The 11,922-nt window shown below is 42.9% G+C and overlaps 1 protein-coding gene across 1 annotated transcript in view; it reads left to right on the top strand.

The window, feature by feature from the left end:
* Positions 1–239: 239 nt before the first annotated feature.
* LOC120022992 (N-lysine methyltransferase SMYD2-A-like) overlaps positions 240–11,922 on the top strand; it is a 56,340-nt gene continuing 44,657 nt past the window's right edge. The window contains exon 1 of the mRNA XM_038966943.1: positions 240–710. Within this exon, the coding sequence (XP_038822871.1) occupies positions 526–710 (185 nt within the window). The 5' untranslated portion in view covers positions 240–525. The remainder of the gene's footprint in view (positions 711–11,922) is intronic.

The raw sequence follows: 11,922 nt of genomic DNA, 5'->3' as shown, positions 1-11,922 counted from the left end.
GTATTATCTCCAGCAACATCTGTACCATTCTGAGAGCTTTCTCACACTGAAAGCTATCGAGGCATTATGCCACGTTCAACACCTAGTCGGAAATAGGAAACTCGGACATGTCCGACTTGCTAACTGGTTGAACGCAGCACGTGTATAACTACAACTCGTTAGCAAGTCTGAAGTGTTTCGTCGTTCCGACTAGCACTTGAACGTGGCATTAGGACCTCGGTATCCTGTAGTTCTGTGTCGTAGAAGTGACAAGCTAACCATATGATGCTAGGCTAGCTAGCAGATGACAGCCTTGCCGTTTGGTATTGGTGAGAGGCTGTAGTCAGTGTGTGTAGCTAAAAGCCAGCTAGCCACAGACAGACAAGGAACAACGCTAGCAAGTCTGATCATTGTATTTTTTGCAAAAGGACACAACCAACGTTATCTAGGTCGCTGTCTTGCTAACGTCAGCACGCTCGGGTAGTCAACAAGCAAGTAAAAAGTAGCGTAGCTAGTCACCTAGGTGAACAGACCACGGCATTAAAGATGAATGGCATAATGAAGAACGAGGGAATAGCGGGCACGGAGAGGTTCGCTAGCCCGGGGAAAGGCAGGGGACTACGAGCTGTGAAGCACTTTGCTGTCGGAGACCTCGTGTTTGCCTGTCCTGCCTATTCCTACGTCCTGACGGTCAATGAAAGAGGAGCGCACTGTGAATACTGCTTCACCAGGTATGGAACTGGACAACTGTCAGAACCGGACGTGTTTGGGGTTTATATAATATAAATTAAATGACATCTTAAGAGTTCTGTTTGTGGTTCTATCAAGCTAGCTGGCCAACATTATTCTGCACGAATAGGATATTTCGCTCTATTGTCACTTGATATACGGCTGTTATGTTGTCGATTTTACTTCAGTAAGGTGTTCTCAAACCATACCAATAACGTTGTAGAAATAATTCGACATTCTGGAAGGCATTGACTAGAAGTGGATGTCACTCCGAACCATGTGGGTTCAGTATGGCTTTCAGCAGCGGACAAAACCACACAGCTGTTTCTTCTGAGAAGGCCCATTCAGTAGCGTGCCGCGTTCACGTAGTAGTTGGAACTAGAAAACTCGGGCATTTCCCGACTTACTAACTGGTTGTAATTATACACGTGCCGCGTACAACGAATCATCAAGTCGGACGTTTTCCGAGTTTTGACAAGTATGGGAACGCGGCATCAGGCTCAGCTTGTTGTAATGCCAGTAAGGAATTCATGAAATTGCATTGAGACCAATGAGGTATATAAATCCTGGATTGCTGATGCTATGAATTTGCCATTGAGAGGCTTTGAAGCCTCTGGTCTGCCATATTGGCACTCCCTAACAGTCCCACATAAGCATGAATGGAATTCTACAGTCCAATTCAATGTTTAAAGGACAAAATGTACATGCATTTTTGTTATAGTGAGGACAGTAACATTAGTACAACAAAAAAATACATCTTTAAGGAAATGGGATGGCTTATCGCTGCCAAATGCTGTGGTAGCCATTCTGGTTAAGTGTGCCTTGAATTCTAAATAAATCACTGACAGTGTCACCAGCAAAGCACCATCACACCTCCTCCTCCATGCTTCACGGTGGGAACCACACATGCGGAGATCATCCAAAAATCTCAAATTTGGACTCATCAGACAAAAGGACAGATTTCCACCGGTCTAATGTCCATTGCTCATGTTACTTGGCCCAAGCAAGTCTCTTCTTCTTATTGGTGTCCTTTGGCAGTGGTTTCGTTGCAGCTATTTGACCATGAAGGCCTGATTCACACAGTCTCCTCTGAACAGTTGATGTTGAGATGTGTCTGTTACTTGAACTCCATGAAGCATTTATTTGGGCTGCAATTTCTGAGGCTGGTAACTCTTAACTTATCCTCTGCAGTAGAGGGAACTCTGGGTCTTCCTTTCCTGTGGCGGTCCTCATGAGAGCCAGATTCATCATAGCGCTTGATGGTTTTTGTGACTGCATTTGAATAAACTTTTAAAGTTCTTGAATTTTTCCGTAATGACTGACCTTCATGTCTTAAAGTAATGATGGACTGTCATTTCTCTTTGCTTATTTGAGCTGTTCTTGCCATAATATGGACTTGGTCTTTTACCAAATAGGGCTATCTTCTGTATACCACCCCTACCTTGTCACAACAGAGTTGATTGGCTCAAACACATTAAAAATGAAAGAAATTCCACAAATACATTTAACAAGGCACACCTGTTAATTAAAATGCATTCCAGGTGTCTACTTCATGAAGCTGGTTGAGAGAATGCCAAGAGTGTGCAAAGCTGGGTGGCTACTTTGAAGAATCTCAAATATAAAATATATTTTGATTTGTTTAACACTTTTTTGGGGGATTACTACATGATTCCATATGTGTTATTTCATAGTTTCGATGTCTTCACTACTATTCTATAATGTAGAAAATAGTAAAACATAAAGAAAAACCTTTGAATGAGTAGGTGTGTCCGAACGTTTGACTGGTAGTGTATATGGAATGCTTTCTTAAGAGGCATTCTCCTCAGCGACTCCCTCATTTATACCAAAGATGATCAAATATCTAAATCAAATGTTATTGGTCACATACACATGGTTAGCAGATGTTAATGCGAGTGTAGCGAAATGCTTGTGCTTCTAGTTCTGGCAGTGCAGTAATATCTAACATGTAATCTAACAATTCCACAACAACTACCTAATACACACACATCTACGTAAAGGAATGGAATAACAATATATACAGTGGGGAGAACAAGTATTTGATACACTGCCGATTTTGCAGAATTTCCTACTTACAAAGCATGTAGAGGTCTGTAATTTTTATCATAGGTACACTTCAACTGTGAGAGATGGAATCTAAAACAAAAATCCAGAAAATCACATTGTATGATTTTTAAGTAATTCATTTAAATTTTATTGCATGACATAAGTATTTGATACATCAGAAAAGCAGAACTTAATATTTGGTACAGAAACCTTTGTTTGCAATTACAGAGATCATACGTTTCCTGTAGTTCTTGACCAGGTTTGCACACTGCAGCAGGGATTTTGGCCCACTCCTCCATACAGACCTTCTCCAGATCCTTCAGGTTTCGGGGCTGTCGCTGGGCAATACGGACTTTCAGCTCCCTCCAAAGATTTTCTATTGGGTTCAGGTCTGGAGACTTGCTAGGCCACTCCAGGACCTTGAGATGCTTCTTACGGAGCCACTCCTTAGTTGCCCTGGCTGTGTGTTTCGGGTCGTTGTCATGCTGGAAGACCCAGCCACGACCCATCTTTAATGCTCTTACTGAGGGAAGGAGGTTGTTGGCCAAGATCTCGCGATACATGGCCCCATCCATCCTCCCCTCAATACGGTGCAGTCGTCCTGTCCCCTTTGCAGAAAAGCATCCCCAAAGAATGATGTTTCCACCTCCATGCTTCACGGTTGGGATGGTGTTCTCGGGGTTGTACTCATCCTTCTTCTTCCTCCAAACACGGCGAGTGGAGGTTAGACCAAAAAGCTCTATTTTTGTCTCATCAGACCACATGACCTTCTCCCATTCCTCCTCTGGATCATCCAGATGGTCATTGGCAAACTTCAGACGGGCCTAGACATGCGCTGGCTTGAGCAGGGGGATCTTGCGTGCGCTGCAGGATTTTAATCCATGACGGCGTAGTACTAATGGTTTTCTTTGAGACTGTGGTCCCAGCTCTCTTCAGGTCATTGACCAGGTCCTGCCGTGTAGTTCTGGGCTGATCCCTCACCTTCCTCATGATCATTGATGCCCCACGAGGTGAGATCTTGCATGGAGCCCCAGACCGAGGGTGATTGACCGTCATCTTGAACTTCTTCCATTTTCTAATAATTGCGCCAACAGTTGTTGCCTTCTCACCAAGCTGCTTGCCTATTGTCCTGTAGCCCATCCCAGCCTTGTGCAGGTCTACAATTTTACCCCTGATGTCCTTACACAGCTCTCTGGTCTTGGCCATTGTGGAGAGGTTGGAGTCTGTTTGATTGAGTGTGTGGACAGGTGTCTTTTATACAGGGAACGAGTTCAAAAAGGTGCAGTTAATACAGGTAATGAGTGGAGAACAGGAGGGCTTCTTAAAGAAAAACTAACAGTTCTGTGAGAGCCGGAATTCTTACTGGTTGGTAGGTGATCAAATACTTATGTCATGCAATAAAATGCAAATGAATTACAATGTGATTTTCTGGATTTTTGTTTTAGATTCCGTCTCTCACAGTTGAAGTGTACCTATGATAAAAATTACAGACCTCTACATGCTTTGTAAGTAGGAAAACCTGCAAAATCGGCAGTGTATCAGATACTTGTTCTCCCCACTGTACATTTAAATATATGGATGCGCAATGACAGAGTGGCAAGTTGCAATAGATGGTATAAAATGCAAGATATGTAAACATTATTAAAGTGACTAGTGATCCATTTATTAGTGGCCAATGATTTCAAGTCTGTATGTAGGCAGCAGCCTCTCTGTGTTAGTGGTGGCTGTTTAACAGTCTGATGGCCTTGAGATAGAAGCTGTTTTTCAGTCTCTTGGTCCCAGCTTTGATGCTCCTGTACTGACCTCGCCTTCTGGATGATAGCGGGGTGAACAGGCAGTGGCTCGGGTGGTTGTTGTCCTTGATTATCTTTTTGTTTGGCCTTCCTGTGATATCGGGTGCTGTAGGTGTCCTGGAGGGCAGGTAATACGGTGTGCAGACCGCACCACCCTCATAATATCACCACCCATATAATATCTGTTATAGTGACAAGATAGCCGAGTGACCGCTCTAACAATGGAAATACATGTCCTCAATCATTGAAGGCAGGCGAGATCAGGTATTGTTTTGGTATTTATTAGGGATCACACATTCGCTGCTGCCACGTAATTCGACGCGCTCGGAGACCATACATAAAAGGGGCTCATCTCACGCGGACAGATTTTGCGCGGATTATGTCCATTCGCTTCGCCTCTTCCTCTCTGTTTACACTCAGTTGAAGACAAAGGATAAACACACAGTTTGCTGTCAGTTGGGTTTCCCAAAAGCATCATGGCGATAAGATCATCTTAATTCCATTGAAACGAGATGGACGAGAGAGACAGACATCTCTCTCTCTATTTTATCTCCTCATCTCTCTCTCTCAGCTATTTGAAGCTGGTGTACAAACCCGAAAGTAAAAGACGTAAAAACAAAACGTTCTCTCTTTGACAGACACACCCTCTCTCTCTCAATTCAATTTAAGGGGCTTTATTGGCATTGCCAAAGCAAGTGAAATGGATAATAAACAAAAAAATTAAGTAAACAATAAAAAATTAACAGACATTACTCACAAAATTTCCAAAAGAATAAAGATATTTAAAATGTCAGATTATGTCTATATACAGTGTTGTAATGATGTGCAAATAGTTAAAAGTACAAAAGGGGAAAATAAATAAAAACATATGGGTTGATTTTACAATGGTGTTTGTTCTTCATTGGTTGCCCTTTTTCTTGTGGCGATAGGTCACAAATATTGCTGCTATGATGCCACACTGTGGTATTTCACCCAATAGATATGGGAGTTGGATTTGTTTTTTCGAATTCTTTGTGGATCTGTGTAATCTGAGGGAATGGGACATTAGAATTTGTAATCTTCTGTTTCACTGAGTCGTGGCTAAACGACGCCACGGATAATATAGAGCTGGTGGGATTTTCCATGCAAAGCGTCAATACAGGATTAAGATTGAATCCTACTACACCGGCTCTGATGCTCGTCGGATGTGGCAGAGCTAAAACTTTTACGGACTAGAAAGGGAAACCCAGACGCGAGCTGCCCAATGACGCTAGCCTACCAGATGAGCTAAATGCCTTCATCAAAAAAGTTAGCTTATAACAGTGAGCCTTTTTTCGTGGGATACACATAAGGCAATTCTAGGTATTGTGGCATATTTTGGTTAACCTTTTACGGGGGCAGCCCGACACCGGTACACTTATGACAACATCCAGCTCAAAGTGCAGGGCGCGAAATTCAAAATCTATTTTTTTTAAATATTTAACTTTCACACATTAACAAGTCCAAGACACCAGATGAAAGGTGCACATCTTGTGAATCAAGCCAACATGTCCGATTTTTAAAATGTTTTACAGGGAAGACACTATGTAAATCTATTAGCTAACCACGTTAGCAAAAGACACCACTATTCTTACTCCATCAGATTTTTACTCCATCAGGTGCTATCACAAATTCGACCAAATAAAGATATAAATAGCCACTAACCAAGAAACAAATTCATCAGATGACAGTCTGATAACATATTTATTGTATAGCATATGTTTTGTTCGAAAAATTTGCATATTTCATGTATAAACCATAGTTTACATTTCAGCTACAATCCGAAATTGCACCGAAAGCAGCCATAATATTTACAGACACCAACGTCAAATAGCTAATTACTCATCATAAAACATTTCTGAAAAATACATAGTCTGCAGCAATTGAAAGACAGGCATCTTGTGATTCCAAACAATATTTCCGATTTATTAAATGTTTTACAGCGAAAACAAAATGTATCGCTATATTAGCGTAGCTACAATAGACAGACACAATTGGGCGCCCACGGCCAGTTCACATGCACGACAGATATATGAAATAACATCATAAAATGGGTCTTACTTTTGCTGATCTTTCATCAGAATGTTGAAGAAGGTGTCCTCTGTCCAGATGAGTCGTTGTTTCGATTCAGAATGGCAAATTTCCCTCTTCAATTAGCATTGGCACTAGCCGATGGCATAAATTTCTCCAACGTAAACACAGTCAGAGGACGGAACACGGCAAAACTCCCGAATAAAGTTTCAATAATCTGATTAAACTATATTGAAAAAACATACATTACGATGATATGGTCACATGTATCAAAAAAAATTCGAGCCGGAGATGTTAGCCGTTCGTTACGAAGGCAAAACAGAAGTCAGTCCCACTTCCTTCAGAGTACCGGAAGTGGACGGTCAAGTCAAAGAAATAGGTTTTTTTCCACCACAGAACAAGATGAGCACAAAAATTTCTTCTCTGACATCCTCTTTACACCAATAGGAAGGCGTATAGAGTGTCAGCAGACTCCTAAGTGTCAAGACCATGTATAGGCATCAAGTTGAAAAAAGCATTGATTTCTGACATTTCACTTCCTGGTCAGGAAAAGTGCTGCAGAAGGACTTCTGTTTCACTCAGAGAAATAATTCCAACTGTTTTAGAAACTAGAAAGTGTTTTCTATCCAAAAAGAATAATAATATTCATATTGTACGAGCAAGATTTGAGTAGGAGGCCGTTTGAAATGGGCACGATTTCACTGGCTACTCAACACTTTGCCTTGCAGCCATAAGAAGTTAAACTATCCCCAATTCAATGGAATTGCAACCCTCTGCATGCACAGTGCATTCTTTCATCACATGTACAGCTGATTCTCAAGATCTTGCACACTAATGAGATGCTATTGAGCCCACACTACTACACTGTCTGAGCCAAGGGCTACATGCTTTCTGGTAAGTTTTGATTACAATACTGGATGGGGTGAATATATTTTATATTACATACTTGATTCTTTTGTTAACTAGTAAGTAGTAGCCTACAGCAAAGTGTGTTTAAATCATGTATAACTTGTTAACAATTTCTGTTAGTTAGTTTTTGCTACCATGTGAGTTTTAGCTTTCTTGAGCCTGGTAACTGAGGAGTGTTAATTCACCTGTTTCCATACAGTGGCAAGAAAAAGTATGTTTTCGAGTGTTTTTTGGAGATGCGATGGATCATTCAATATTTCCTTTTGTTGTTCAGTGAAATCATCCCATGTGAAGAGTCAACTCATTTAATTAAAGTTCAATTCATTTTAAAATTTCTATTGGAAGGATTTAATCATTTGCAATTATGTCTACTTATCATAAGGTAAAAGGTTTATGTTTCTGTCTCTATATTATATGGTAAATATATCCAATGCAAAAAACTTCTACATTTAAATGGTATTAATATAAATTTGCATATATTTCCGTTAATTCCCATACATTCCCGTTAATTCCCACGGAAAGGTTTCACCTCGGAATATTCCCCAAAATGTGCAACCCTACAAGCAACACTGAACCATGCATGAGAGCTCTAGCTGTGTGATAAAGCTCTCGGAAGCCGATGTGAGCAAGACCTTTAAACAGGTCAACATTCACAAAGCCGCGGGGCCAGACGGATTACCAGGACGTGTACTCAAAGCATGCGCGGCCAACTGTCAAGTATCTTCACTGACATGTTCAACCTCTCCCTGAATGAGTCTGTAATACCTACATGTTTCAAGCAGACTACCATAGTCCCTATGCCCAAGGAAGCGAAGGTAACCAGCCTAAATGATTACTGCCCCGTAGCACTCACGTCGGTAGCCATGAAGTAATTTGAAAGGCTGGTCACGGCTCACATCAACAGCATCCTCCAGGATACCCTAGACCCACTCCAATTCGCGTACCGCCCCAAAAGATCCACAGATGACGTAATCTCACTATACACTGCCCTTTCCCACCTGGACAAAAGGAACACCTATGTGAGAATGCTGTTCATTGACTACAGCTCAGCGTTCAACACCATAGTGCCTCAAAGCTCATCACTAAGCTAAGGACCCTGGGACTAAACACCTCCCTCTGCAACTGGATCCTGGACTTCCTGGCGGGCCGCCCCCAGGTGGTAAGGGTAGGCAACAACACGTCTGCCACGCTGATCCTCAACACGGGGGCCCCTCAGGGGTGTGTACTTAGTGTCCTCCTGTACTCCCTGTGTACCCACAACTGCGTGGCCAAACATGATTCCAACACCATCATTAAGTTTGCTGACAACACAACAGTGGTAGGCCTGATCACCGACAACGATGAGACAGCCTATAGGGAGGAGGTCAGAGACCTGGCCGTGTGGTGCCAGGACAACAACCTCTCTCTCAATGTGAGCAAGACAAAGGAGCTGATCGTGGACTACAGGAAAAGGCGGGCCGAACAGGCCCCCCCCATTAACATTGATGGGGCTGTAGTGGAGCGGGTCGAGAGTTTCAAGTTCCTTGGTGTCCACATCACCAACAAACTTATGGTCCAAACACACCAAGACGGTCATTAAGAGGGCACGACAACACCTTCTCCCCCTCAGGAGACTGAAAAGATTTGGCATGGGTCCCTAGATCCTCAAAAGTTCCTACAGCTGCACCATCGAGAGCATCCTGACCGGTTGCATCACCGCCTGGTATGGCAACTGCTTGGCATCTGACCGCAAGGCGCTACAGAGGGTAGTTCGTACGGCCCAGTACATCACTGGGGCCAAGCTTCCTGCCATCCAGGACCAATATAATAGGCAGTGTCAGAGGAAAGCCCATAAAATTGTCAGAGACTCCAGTCACCCAAGTCGTAGACTGTTTTCTCTGCTACCGCACGGTAAGCGGTACCGGAGCACCAGGTTTAGGACCAAAAGGCTCCTTAACAGCTTCTGTCCCCAAGCCATAAGACTGCTGAACAATTAATCAAATGGCCACTGGACTATTTACATTGACCCCCCCCCCCCCCCTGCATTTGTTTTGTACACTGCTGCTACTCACTGTTTATTATCTATGCATAGTCACTTCACCCCTACCTACATGTGCAAATTACCTCAACTAACCTGTACCCTCCCACACTGACTCGGTACCGGTACCCATAGCCTCGTTATTCTTATTTTATTGTGTTAATTTTTAATTTTATTTTTTACTTTAGTTTATTTGGTAAATATTTTCTTAACCAACAGTGAAGTTCAATAAATAGAGTTAAGGGCTTGTAAGTAAGTATTTCACGGTAACCTGTTGAATTTGCCACATGTGACAAAGTTTGATTTGAGTCTGTACATAGTCAAAGCTTTCCTTAATTTTGGGTCAGTCACAGTGGTCAGGTATTCTGCCACTGTGTACTCTCTGTTTAGGGCCAAATAGCATTCTAGTTTGCTCAGTTTTTTTTGTTGTAAATTCTTTCCAATGTGTCAAGTAATTTATTTTAGTTTTCTCGTGATATGGTTGGGTCTAATTGTGTTGCTGTCCTGGGGCTCTGTGGAGTCTGTTTGTGTTTGTGAACAGAGCCCCAGGACCAGCTTGCTTAGGTTAATGTCTCTGTAGGTGATGGCTTTGTTATGGAAGGTTTGGGAATCGCTTCCTTTTAGGTGGTTGTAGAATTTAACGGCTCTTTTCTGGATTTTGATAATTAGCGGGTATCATGCATTATTTGAGGATCATTTTTGTATAATTCGGCATGCAGAGTCTCAATTGGGTGTTTGTCATTTTGTGAATTCTTGGTTGATGAGCGGACCACAGACCGCAATGGGTTCTATAACGGATTCAAGTATTTTTTGCCAGATCCTAATTGGTATGTCGAATTTTATGTTCCTTTTGATGGCATAGACGGCGCTTCTTGCCTTGTCTCTCAGCTCGTTCACAGCTTTGTGGAAGTTACCTGTGGCGCTAATGTTTAGGCCGAGGTATGTATCGTTTTTTGTGTGCTCTAGGGCAACGGTTTCTAGATGGAATTTGTATTTGTGGTCCTGGAAACTGGACCTTTTTTGGAACATTATTATTTTTGTCTTACTGAGATTTACTGCCAGGGCCCAGGTCTGACAGAATCTGTGCAGAAGATCTAGGTGCTGCTGTAGGCCCTCCTTGGTTGGTGACAGACGCACCAGATCATCAGCAAACAGTAGATATTTGACTTCAGATTCTAGTAGGGTGAGACCGGGTGCTGCAGACTGTTCTAGTGCCCTCGCCAATTTGTTGACATATGTGTTGAAGAGGGTGGGGCTTAAGCTGCATCCCTGTCTCACCCCACCGCCCTGTGGAAAGAAATGTGTGTGTGGTTTTTGCCAATTTTAACCGCACACTTGTTTGTGTACATGGATTTTATGTTTTTCCCCCAACACCACTTTCCATGAATTTGTATATCAGACCCTCATGCCAAATTGAGTCAAGACTTTTTTGAAATCAACAAAGCATGAGAAGACTTTGTCTGTCTGTCTCTGTCTGTCTCTCTGTCTCTGTCTCTCAGCACCTGCATCACTATCACCTATTGCAGCAATTGTGTGTTTCATTACAGGACTGATCAAATCAGTCACAGGGTCACTCTCAGAAATGCTAAATAGGTGAGGTCTTGTTTAGGGTCGGGGTCATTTCAGACAAATCAGTAAGTACACTGAAATCCCAATTCTCTTCAATGCTTCTCAACGAGGAAGAATTGGAATTGGAATTTGGTTTAGTTTCTGAATTTATTGGAGTTATATTGACCCAACCCTGGTCTTGTTTGGTCTGAAGGCTACAGGCTGAGACGGAGAGTGGAGCGGACACTACTTTAGTTTGTTGTGACACAACGTGAGGCTGAGAGAGTGGAGCGGACACTGCTTTAGTTTTTTGTGACACACCGTGAGGCTGAGAGAGTGGAGCGGACACTGCTTTAGTTTGTTGTGACACACCGTGAGGCTGAGAGAGTGGAGCGGACACTGCTTTAGTTTGTTGTGACACCGTGAGGCTGAGAGAGGAGCGGACACTGCTTTAGTTTGTTGTGAGGCTGAGAGAGTGGAGCGGACACTACTTTAGTTTGTTGTGAGGCTGAGAGAGTGGAGCGGACACTACTTTAGTTTGTTGTGAGGCTGAGAGAGTGGAGCGGACACTACTTTAGTTTGTTGTGAGGCTGAGAGAGTGGAGCGGACACTACTTTAGTTTGTTGTGACACACCGTGAGGCTGAGAGAGTGGAGCGGACACTACTTTAGTTTGTTGTGACACACCGTGAGGCTGAGAGAGTGGAGCGGACACTACTTTAGTTTGTTGTGACACACCGTGAGGCTGAGAGAGTGGAGCGGACACTACTTTAGTTTGTTGTGACACACCGTGAGGCTGAGAGAGTGGAGCGGACACTACTTTAGTTTGTTGTGAC

This window comes from Salvelinus namaycush, chromosome 28 (assembly GCF_016432855.1).
Source record: "Salvelinus namaycush isolate Seneca chromosome 28, SaNama_1.0, whole genome shotgun sequence".
In the NCBI taxonomy this organism is placed as follows: domain Eukaryota; kingdom Metazoa; phylum Chordata; class Actinopteri; order Salmoniformes; family Salmonidae; genus Salvelinus; species Salvelinus namaycush.
Note: the sequence above shows the minus strand (reverse complement) of the source record. Positions and strands in the feature narration are given on the sequence as shown.